This window comes from Passer montanus, unplaced genomic scaffold, assembly GCF_014805655.1.
Source record: "Passer montanus isolate IOZ18808 unplaced genomic scaffold, ASM1480565v1 scaffold17, whole genome shotgun sequence".
NCBI lineage: Eukaryota > Metazoa > Chordata > Aves > Passeriformes > Passeridae > Passer > Passer montanus.
This window is the reverse complement of record NW_024364270.1, coordinates 4,401,566-4,413,089: the sequence shown is the minus strand read 5'-3', so window position 1 is coordinate 4,413,089 and position 11,524 is coordinate 4,401,566. Positions and strand designations below refer to the sequence as shown.

At 43.5% G+C, this 11,524-nt stretch overlaps 1 protein-coding gene across 1 annotated transcript; it reads right to left on the bottom strand.

Annotated features, from left to right (window-relative positions):
- Nucleotides 1-749: 749 nt before the first annotated feature.
- LOC120499939 (glioma pathogenesis-related protein 1-like) lies at nt 750-10,402 on the bottom strand. The gene is made up of 6 exons (XM_039704234.1): nt 10,073-10,402; nt 5,816-6,061; nt 4,682-4,791; nt 2,864-2,946; nt 1,728-1,754; nt 750-1,644 (listed from the first exon to the last, which is right to left on the bottom strand). The coding sequence occupies exons 1-6, from the start codon at nt 10,250-10,252 to the stop codon at nt 1,493-1,495; spliced, it is 798 nt and encodes a 265-aa protein (XP_039560168.1). The 5' UTR covers nt 10,253-10,402; the 3' UTR covers nt 750-1,492.
- Nucleotides 10,403-11,524: the final 1,122 nt, after the last annotated feature.

The window sequence follows — 11,524 nt, the reverse complement described above, 5'->3', positions numbered from 1 at the left end:
AAGATGTGTATATATAAAGATATATCAAGCATGAAATTCTTAATTTTGTCCCCAGACATATTTGCATTTTGAAAAATTATTTATTCAAGGAATGCTGTGATATTGAAATTATTCTAGTATAAGAAGTACTAGCAGATAATGATCTGGAAGTGTAATGTGAGAAATGTTGGGCCACAGTTCCAGTGTTTTCTGTTAAAATCCATGCCAGTAGTAAGATCAGGAGTCAGAGTCAGGAGTGGGCATGCAGAAATATTGACAGGTATTGTGGTGACAGTACTGCAGAAATGAAGGGGTCAGGGGAACTTCCCAGTTTCTCCCACAGCAGTGTGTGCAGAAGGACAGGGTGCAGAAGCTTCTAAAAGTATAGACAGGGATTGCTGTGGTCCAGCTGTGAGTTTGGGCAGCTCTGCTGCTTCCAGACTGCTTGAGCTGGGTGACTGTGGTTGGTAGAGGACATACCGAGCTGAACACAGCAGCTGTCCCCGCTGCCTTCTGCCTGCTCCAGATGTGCAGGTTCCAGGAGATTTGTTCTTTGGCAACTGTTGAACCAAACTTGTAACTATGGGCACAGTGTGATTTTTTTTTTTAAATAATAAAAATGATTTTAAAAAATAAAAAAGATTTTTTAATTCTATCTTTCCCAGTATTGTTTCTAGTGTTGCGCAAGTTGGAGCTGAATCTGAGGTTATTTTGTGCACCAGCAGTTAAGCTTTAGGTCATGTTGCAAATTCACGATTGCCATACACAGGAAGCAGGAAATAACAATTTATTGTTTGAAACAACAGTAAAACCCCTATACTCAAAAAAATATATAACCACAACAGGAAAGATTGCAGTGATACATAACCATGTAAACACAGGTGAAACTGTTTAGGCACAGATGCCATGAGTTTGAAAACAAATTTAAACAAAACAAAGTACCAATGACAAGTGCTCTGTGAGACTGGGCAGTGTGCTGCCTGCCACAGGATGAAAATACCAGAGTTCACAGGGATCCAAAAATTCCTTAAAAAAATTTAAATTACACAGTCCACTCTGCATCTTGCTGTCGAAGTGCCCAAGGTAAGAGTGCAATAGGAATGAGACAGGCACTGCCTGTGCCTTGGCTGTGGCCTGGCTCCTGGGCTGGACACTCCAGCCCTTGCTAAAGTGTGTTGGGCAGCTGCCTGCACCTCAGTGTGCTGCCTGGACAATGTGCCCCTGTACCCACCAGATCACATGCACACTGCTCCACTTTAAAAATATTTTAACTTTTTAACTTTTAAAGAAATTTTAACATCTAAATCCATTTAAACTTTTAACTGGTCCTGAGCAATGAGAAAGCTGCTTATCAGTGCTTGTAACTACGACCTGCAATGAAGATGTTATTTCTGTACTTTTAAATCACCTGTGAATGCAAACAATGTCTCTACCAATGTTTGTCCTACCTGTAACTTATGTGAATGGAAGAGATTAGTTGAGCCAAGTGCTCTTGTGGTCTTCTACATGTGTGTTACCCACTGGCAGGTACTAGAGACCAATATTTTGGTAAGAGCCAGGTGGCCACAAATGTCAGTATAAGGAGTAGTGATCTTAAAACAATAACGGAGATACAGAACTCATCACACGCAGGCCTGTCCCACTCTGGATGCCACTTGGAATTCTCTGTAAACAAAACAATTCACTTGTTTTCAAGTATAACTGCGACAAGGGCAACAAAAGGAAGCAGTAATTCCAGTGGTACTTACCAACGACTTTGTCACGCTCTGCATTTTCTGGAGAGAGAAAAGAAGTAAACAGAAGCACACTTATAATTTAGAAACAATTTGACTCTAACCAAAAGGGAATGAAATGTGAGCATCACAAAGGGCTTATAAATACAGCTGATGTGTTTCTCCTCAGGAAAAAGCAAAGACCTGCTGACTCTGGGAGAGCCCTGCAGTGACTCTCAGGACTGGTGAGGAGAGCTTTATCACACATATTTGACTCCTACCATCAATGGCTGGTGTAGAGAGGACTCCCCTCTGGGTGTGCTTGCCAAGATTACCCTGTGCCCTGTGTTTTGAGAGCCTGCAACTAACATTAAACAGCTCTGTGAATCCAGGACTCCCTTAAATTCCTTAGGTACTGGTGTTTTAATGGCATCTTTCCACTCCTTTTAGTTCACTAACGGTTGAGTGCTGGTGTGACCATACCCTCAGCTCCCTGCAGGCCAATGGCCACAGGACAGTGCCTTGTCTTTATGGAAATTTCAGGTCTCCTTTCCTCCTGGCTCCATGCAGCCATTACAAAGCCAAGTACAGGCATATAAGGAAGGCTGTCAGACTTGGGTTGAGCACTGCATCTCCATGAATGCTCAGCCTTGTTCTCTCCTAGTGCTTAGGGGAAAGCAGATGGCCTGGCTGATGGTCGTTGGAGTGAGCAGCTTTGGCAGTGCCATGGCTGCTCCCCCCACCCACAGTGGCATGGCAGGGGCAAAGCTAGCTTGGACCTGCACCAGCTCATGCCACAGCTCACGCATCAGATGCGGATAACCCGGAGTCCCCAGGACAGGTATCCCATTCTCTGCTTTCTGTTTCTTCAAGTAGTAACTTCTGGCAGGGGTAATAACACCCTAAACTGCAGCCACCATATGTCCTGTAACACACCCTCCAGCACCTGAAGAGCAGACCCCATCCCATCACCCCTCAAGGTGGAAAACCAGGCTCCTTCTGCCCTCATCCCCTCTCTTTGTGCATCACTACCCACTTGGCTTCTGATTGCAGTTTTTCAGCCTATTTTTAGGAACAGGAGAGTGCTGTGCCTGCCTCCTGCCGCTATCTTTTGTGTGCTCTTTCCCTTTCTACACGTGCTTGGGGAGGATGTCTGGTTGTCTTCTACTTACGACACAGCTGCATGGTACACTCCTCACCACCGCACTCGCTGCACGCTGCTCCCGTCTTGTATGGGCGCACGGGGTAATTCCCACTGCGAAGGAAAACACCACTGCTCTCCAACAGCCCTTGGGAAGATGGCAATACCTACTGCCAATTAGGTTTTAACCTGAGCTCTGCTTCACTTCTGTTGATAGAATGATGGTTTTTTCAAGAGTACTGTCTGAGTGCCCTGTGCCCAAGACATGCAGTGAAACAAGACTAGGTGTAATGGGACACCCTGTTTAGGAACTTGGAGACAGCACTATTGCAAACCTGGGAATTAAAGCAGTCTCAGAGTTGGGTAATTTGTGTACGTGGAGACTCTGGAACCTCAGAGCTGGCTCTGTCTAGGGAAGCAAGAGCAGGTTCAGTTACTGTGTATGTATGTGTGTATTCAGCCTTGAAGAGGAATGCTTTGGTGTTGGAAAATCATAAGTGGTGATTTCATCCATTTGTTGTTTAATATTTTAGGAGTGATGTAGGATTCTCTCCTGCTCCCTCCTCTGCCAGTGGTGTGAGTGGGACCTCTGCCCAGGCTGATACTGCACCAAACACAGCTTCAGTGCTTTGCTCAAAGCATGGCCAAAGCAAGACTTACAGCATGCCTCAAACTGCCCATGAACACAGAGAGGGATTTCGTAAGCATGAAATCTCAGCAGTGAGATGAAACTTTGTGGTAAAACCTCATTACTTTCAGCAAAGCAAGGCTTTCATTGCTTGGTTTAAGCTGAAGAGTATTCACTTGAGAAAACTGTGTATGCATCTTGCCTGGGCTCTTGACAGAGCTGAAACAAAGCAATGAAGCAACTGCTTCTCAAAATCCACATCTGGATGTGACATTACTCCATTTATTAGCATGCAACTGACCATTTGTGATGTCCTCACCCAACAGGGAAGGGCCCAGCTTTAAAACCCTCTCTAGAGTGCCTTGCTTCTCCAGAGAGGCCCCTGCCTGCTTTGCTGAGTGCTGGTGAAGGGACCACTCCTCTTCCCCATGCCAACACAGGGCAAGAAATCCAGTGGGATTTTGGCCTTCTGCACATTTGGGGTGGGGCTTCTGGGGAGAGCAGCAGCTGTGTCATTTCAAGGTATCTAGTCAGGGGTACATATTCTTCCAAGGATGAGGCATGGGCAAAAGGAATGCCAAACTTGCTTGAGTTCAGGGGTTGCCTGGCCTTGGTCCAACATGGTATGCATGTAAGGCTTTTAAAGCTGCATTGATATTGAGGTGGTATTAACTAGCTGGAGATGAGAATAATACATCCATCCTAGCCAGATATCCTACTGACTATGCACATGAAGGATCTCTGGATCAAATTTTGTCTTGAGCAGCCCCAGCCTCCTAAGCAGCCCTCAGCTGCTAAGATTGCAGGCTGCCAGCACTGCACACTTCAATGTTTATCCAAGCCATTGACTTAAGGGCTTAATTCCTCAGGCAAGTGTGGGAATATCTTCAGACTTTGGGTTTGCACCTTGGCAACTGTCTGGGGTCATCTTGGCATTTAGGTGCAAGGGATTAACTTTCAGATGATCACTTCAATATTTTCATGTCAACATCTTATGTTTAATCCTTTCTTCCAGTCCACTGCTTTTTGTCTTGAATATATAGCCCTCATCTAACAAATTTTTAAAAAATGGTTGGACAAAGATATACCTCTTCTCTGTTTTGGAGACTGTTTCCTCCCACAGAAAACAGGACTAAAAAGACTGATCTAATAAATTTGCATGTTGTGGAAGGGAAGGGGTAGGACCCAAACCCTGTGAAATATCACAACAAAAAACCTTACGGCGGCCCATAGTTGCAGACGAAGTGTGCAGCGTTGCGTATGGAGATGTACTGCACCGTGGGACAGAAGTGGACAGCACAACCAACCTTGTAGCTTGTAGCCCAAACTACCTGCAAAGACAGATGGATACACTGGTGACAAAGGCTTTGATTCAGCACCTGAAGAGTTAGGAGAAGACATGCTCTCCCTTGTTTTATCACATACTAATGGGATGAGGAGGACTCTTCTGGCAGGCTTCACAGGGAAAAGCAGCAATAATGGATCTCAAAATCATAGTTTGTTCTGAAAAAAGACTGATTATTTTACCCAATTCACCATATATTTGTTAAAACTGTGCAGAAAGAAGACACAACTGGCTGTAACAGGTTGTTTTCCTTTCTGGTAAAGGAGAAAGGTGAAGTTCATGTTTTTTGTTTCAACCTAATCCATTAGCATTCTGTCTTTCCTGATGTGGGAGCTGAGTTCACACCTGTGCAGAAAAGGCTGCATGACCTGCTACAGCTCATATGAGGGCTGACTGCCCCTTCACTAAATCCTGTGGGGATATAAAGCAAATTGCCAGAAGGCACTGGTGCTTTAGGAGGAAGATTGTGTTTAGGCTGCACTCCTGCCTTTTAACATCATGGCCATGACTAAGATAATGTAGGGGTAAGGCCATTACTTCACTTACTGATCCTCTCTCTCCTCCCTTTGCCTGTTTCCTTTGGGAATAGCATCTGGACAAAGTGTGCGCATGATGTTTGCGGAACTGCAGACATCTCTTTTCATGATGGTACTTCTCCAGCCCTTGGCATCTGAAGTCTGCCTGACAGAGCTGGGACCTCATTCCACTCATGCACTGCAGCCCACAGCCACTGGTGTTGCCTGTTTTTCAGCAACTGCTTGGCTAATCTGACTGCTTGATAGCTGCACTGTTTTCTTCCCAAAAACCCCACAAACTGTCACATTTAAAGTCATAACATAGCGACTCTTTTTGTCCCATGATTTCGAACATAAGAACATTTTGTGCACACAGACATATAGTAAGACTACAGAACCTGGAAAGATTCACTGAATCTTCAACAGAAATGTAGAGGTTTTGTATCAAAATGGCAAAGCTGGTTCATGGTTTAGATGGAGAAATGCAATGCCTACCTGAGTGTAGTGGCCACATACTCTACTGCACCTATTGGTGTCGTAATCGTAGAACTCGACCTCATTGAACCAAGAGGAGAGGGCTGCTTTCACAGTAAAGACAGAAACTGAGCCAGTCCAGATGTTTTCTCCAGCAGTAACAAATCTGGGGTGAACTTTTCCTTTCTCTTTGAGGTGTATATTGTGTTTAAATAAGCATTTCTTTGCCCAAGCTTTTGCAGTCTTTGCCAAATCTGGATCCCAACTCTGCAAAATAAAGACACTTAAAAATCACTTTGTTATATTGGCAGTGCAGTAATTCAGAGCAGCTCTCAGGAAAAGCTGTGTCTCAATTGTGTAGATGCTTTTGGTTTATTCATTTTTTACTTCTGTGGAGACTCACGGAGCTACATGGTAGACCAACTTGTAGGTTTGTTTCTGATTTGAACTTAAATTGCTGATTAAGTTTGAGGAAAGTTTTTTGGGGTGGTGTATGACCTCGGCTGACTGGCTTGTTGGACACCAAGAGCTGTACATCAGCCAAATACAGTGTTTGTGGCACAATGAGCATTTCAAGGCTATGCTGGCTATGACAGAACATTAATGTAAATGAAATGAATTTACATGGAATCTGGAAAATGACGGTTATGCTTACCATACCAATAATGCAAAAGTCTTGTGTAGCCTCATATTTGCTTAAGGCCATGGCTTGCAGGTCTGTTCACAAGCATACTGGGATTTTGGGGACAGTTTAAACTCAACCCTTTGGTAAGCATCATTGTGTTTGGTGGCTTGAAACCTGAGCGCTGAATTTGTGTTTGTAGAATGACTCATTCACTTGCTATTCAATTTTAGAGAAAGTGGCTATTTAAGCAACTGAGTTATGTAAATGTCTTTTGTTTGCACTGGAGGTGGTGTCTGCTCCTGCTGGGTTTTCTTGTGCACACACCTTGATTGAGCGATTACAACATTGTACCTCCTGGCAGATACAGTACCACAAATGTATGCTTGTAGTCCTAGTTATACTTTGTGTTATGTAAATGAAGTTGTCCAGCACTGAACTATCTTGTACTGAAGTTTGTTTGTTTTTTTTTTTAAATAAACCTTTTATTTGTCCTCGTCTGAATTAATTAAAATAGTTTACCTCATTCTGCAAATGATGGAAATGCCAAGGAAATTGTTTTGAATGGATCAGAAATGTGAAGGAGAAGGTGTATTTTACAATCTACCTTTTTGTAGATTTTTTGGTAAATTCTAACAAAGGTAGGTTGTTGGATTTTATGTCTACGTTCTACCTAGGTAACTTTTTTTGTACCATAGCTAAGTCTGAAACAATGTGTATTGTTAATGCTACCAATTAGTAATTAAAAATCACAAGATCATGCCAAAATTCATCTACACAGATTTAAAAATATTTTTAACTTATATCTTCCATTTCTTCCTTTGCCTAATGTTTGTGGAAGGTGTATTTTCCCAATTTGGTGGGGTGGACACTGGTCAGGTGCCCACCAAAGCCACTTTATCACTGCCCTCCTCAGCTGGGGAGGGGAGAGAAAATGCAACCAAAGGCTCCTGGATTGAGATAAGACAGGGAGAGATCATCCTTCAGTTACTGTCATGGGCAAAACAGATTCAGCTTGGGGAAATTAATTGTATTTATTACAATTTTAAACCCCTTCCCCGCACCTCTCCTTTCTTCCAGAACATAACTTCAGTCCTGATTTTCCACTTCCTCCTCCCCCTCAACAGCACAAGGGGACATGAACTGGGGGTTATGCTCTGTTCATCAAACACTGTCTCTCCTGCTCCCTCCTCCTCAGGAGGAAGACTCCTCACACTCTTCTCCTGCTGCAGTGTGGGGTCTGCCTGCCACCCTTTCTGCCCTGACCTCCATGTCTGCAGAGTTGCTCCTTTCACATGTTCTTACTCTTCTCTGGCTGCAATTGCTCTCACACAACCTTTCCCCTTCTTGAATGAATTATCCTAGAGGCACTGCCACTGTGGCTGAAGGACTTGGCCTTGGCCAGCAGTGGGAAAATGGCTCTGTGGGACATGCAGGAAGCTTCTGGCAGCTTCTCAGAGAAGCCACCCCTGCCACCCCCTCTGCTTTCAAAACCTGTTTGTGCAAACCAAATACACCCACAAAACTAGGACATAAATAATTTAGATAGGAACTCAGTACATCAAGTATTGCATTTGGGGCAGGGAGTCTTATTTCAAGTAAGCAGTTGGTATTTCCTTAGATACTTTTAAGGACAATGGATAAAATCTGGCATTGTACAGAACGTATCTTCCAGTCCAGGAAGGTAACTCTGCCAGTTAAGACAGAAGCTTCATTTTACATCTTGTCAAGGGTCTGAGATGATCATCCTGAAAGAAGTACAACAGTGGGGGATGCACCTTAGCATTTCATGGTCTCTTTTTTTTTCACACTCTGCTTTTTACACGTCCTTCATCCTACAGTAGTAATAGGTTTAAACTTTGATAAAGGTATGAATAATGCTAAGTTTAAAGTTCCATAGTAAGTTTAAATATACTTTCCATTTTGTGTGAATGCTTAATCTGGCTAACAGATGAAAAGCAGTGTACAGAAATGTTCACAATGATTTTTAGTTTAACTGCAGTTACACTCCATATTTGCTTATAATACTGCACTTAAACAGAAAGATTAGACTAAATGGCAGTCGAAGAAAATGCACAGGACAGGGAGATTTGCATATAGATATCACTGCTGTTTAAGGAAACAATACTTACTTTTCCCCCCCCTCATGAACTGCTTCTCAGTTTTCATTTTATAACAAGTTTGCTGACTTAAGGATGAAAAATTTAATGCATAAATATGTGAAAAGTGATGGAAGAAGCACTAATTCAAAGGAGACTGTTATGAAGCACTGATGAAACTGATGGGACTCTGCTGTTTTTGAGAAGCCTTAGAACAGAACGAAGTAGTGCTTTGGGTGGATGAGAAATAGTTCATATTTGCCAGGTAAAAAATTTTAGATCAATGTTCTCATTTTATAATACATGGATTACCAATACCAATGGTTGAGCTTTGTTACTTGCAATTAAAGGAGTTTCCATTTTGCATTTTCTTTTAAAGACTACTTTTCCAAACTATGAGAATGCCCTGAATTCGATCTTAATTTCTACATATCTAGGTGGGCAGTTACTTCCGGCAAAAAAGAAGTTCCTTGTGAACTAAAAGCACCATCTTCTTTTCTGCCTTTTTGAAGTGCCAAGGGCCACACAAAATACTGTTTTCAATTCTCATGCTTTTAGTTTTGTAATAGATTTTATCATGTATTGCACTGCTATCTCTAACATTAAATAGTTCCTGGAAGAGGTCATATTAAAGACTAGGGGTTTTGCAGTATTTTGTAAGAAACTTGCCATGATTCAATTTCTGGTTTAGATGCAATTTATTTGTCTCTTTCTTATGCTGCCTTTTTCTTTTTTTTCAATTTAAGTTCTTTACTTTTTCAAAAGAAGAAATTAAGCAGAATTTAAAAATATGAACACTGCACTTTTAACACATCCTAATAATATTTTGTTTGTTTAGGGCCGGTAAAGCAATCAGAAAATACAGAGTCCAAGAAATATGTTCTGAAGGCCAGGATGCACAGCTGAGGAGAGCTGATCTAAAAGACGCATCTAGAAGAGAAACTAAATAAGTTTCCTGTCGTGTTTGCAATTCAAGTTTTATTGCTGTGCAGTTTCCCCTCCTAAAATGGGGCACTTATCTTTTGGTGTTTGACAACCAGAAACGGAACATGAGCTTGGTGCTTTCTGGCCTTCCCCGCAGGCCCAGCCCCTCGGAGCTGCCGCCCTGCTGGCTCAGTGGGTGAGAGCCTGCAGAGACCGCTCAGAGAAAGCCCTGCAGCGCAGTCTGGCAACAGATCTGCCCTCGCCGATACTCGAGCAGGAAAGCTGCGCTCAGATGAGCACAAACCCCACACCTCTGGCTGCCGAGCTGCGTGCGGTGCCTCGCAACCAGGAGCGGAGGCTCCTCACACAGCACAGCCCCGCGGGGCTGAGGGCTGGCTTCTGCGGCTGCGAGTGAGGAATTCCAGAGCTAAACTGCACATATCCGATTGCATAAAGCCACCTGATAATTAGAGCCTTCTTCTTTGCTTTGAAAAGCAGTGAGTCTTATGACCCTAGGTTTTTGTGGGGTTGTTTTCTGATTTTTTTGCATTTGATCATAAAAGCAATCTTTGAGAATCATAAACAGCATCGCAATGCTACAAATTTGTATATAAGTCATGAAGATTCCCTTACCATGTAAAGCATGTTGCTGGCTGGTGGATCCACTTTGGACCGCCATGAGTTGTGCGTTTGCACACATTCCTCAATAAACTTTGGATCCCGAGGATCAGGCAACGTCGATGAGTCATAACAATCAGAGGAATAACAAAAGAGTAGTAAAGCCAGCAAACAAGTAGAAAATTTGCTTGTCATTGAGAATGGGAGAAGAAGAGATGGTTCAAGCAGAAAGTCACCACGGTGGATCTAGGGGCATCCCTAGACGTCCGAGCCGGTGGTGCTGAAACCCGCGGGCTCCGCCGCCTTTACATAGAGCCCCTGGGCAGCCTGAGGGCGGCGGGGCGGGGCCCGGCCCTCAGCGCGGCCGCTGCGGGGGCGGGCGCTGCGCACGCCCGGGGCAGCGGGGCGCGGCCGCTGCGGGTCGGACGGGGCGAGCACCCCCGAACTTGGGTGTCCTGTTGGACACCCCGCTGCCTGTGCTTGTGCTGCTCCTCACGCTCTGTACAACGCACCGCAAGGGAACGCCGCCGGGGAAAGCATCAGTGTCGGTCCTGCCCCCGCGGGGCCGGCGCTGAAAGTCGGTTCATTTCTGCGGTTTGTGCACAGGCATCAAGGAAGTTTTCTTCAGCAGTTCCGTCACCTAGCACTTGCTTAAGGCATGCACTGCAAATGTCATTAGCCCTTTCCTTAGAGTCGTGCTTGTCAACATTTGGCCTTCCAGATTTAAAAGCAGACTGTTTCTGCCGAATAAAGTGGTTTTAGCTCTAGCAGCAGCAGTTTGCTTGGAAGATGTGTGGGCTGGACTTACCTTAGCCATGGTAATTGAATACAAAGTTAGTCACAGGAAACGAGTCATATTTCAAGAAGACTGCTGTGAGAATAAGGAAATTGAGCTACAAGTTCACATTAGAGCTGTAGCAGCCTTTTCTCTTTTTCTTCTTCCTTTAATTATGGTGGGCAAATGTCTCTCCTGTCCTTTAGGCTTCTTTGTTACTATTTGTTTGGCCCCTGTAATCCTATTCATAGCAATCACTACGTATTGCAGAAAAGTTTTGGATAAATTTTCTTCTTTTGATGAAACTAGATGGTGTTAAAGCTGTTGGTTTTCCTCTCTTTTCCTTATATATTTTCTTCCTTTCCACTACAACCAAACTGTTATAAAATAAAGCTGCCTTATTTGTTTATTTATTTATTTATATACCGGTCATTTAGTGTCATTTCACTCTAATCCACATTTATTTATTTATTTATCTACTTATTTACTGCTCATTCAGTGCCATTTCATTCTAATCCACCCCAAGGGATCTACTAACAAGAGCCTCAGTTGGGGCCCATTTTTGTTTTGTGGGATGACATGCTGCAATGTGGCTCAGAATTGGAGTCATTGTGTTCTTAAAACATTAGAGCAAAGACAAAAGAGGAAAAAACAGCTTTAAATATTGATAGCACAGCTATGCATTGCTAATA

Bases quoted from the DNA above. Each gene is read 5' to 3' on its own strand.
- LOC120499939 (XM_039704234.1), bottom strand. From the start codon at position 10,252: ATGACAAGCAAATTTTCTACTTGTTTGCTGGCTTTACTACTCTTTTGT. The intron at 2,947-4,681 runs GTAAGGTTTTTT...TTTCCTTCGCAG, and splicing joins GTCTGCAACTATGGGCCGCC to TGGGAATTACCCCGTGCGCC. The intron at 1,755-2,863 runs GTAAGTAGAAGA...TTCTCTCTCCAG, and splicing joins GTGTACCATGCAGCTGTGTC to AAAATGCAGAGCGTGACAAA.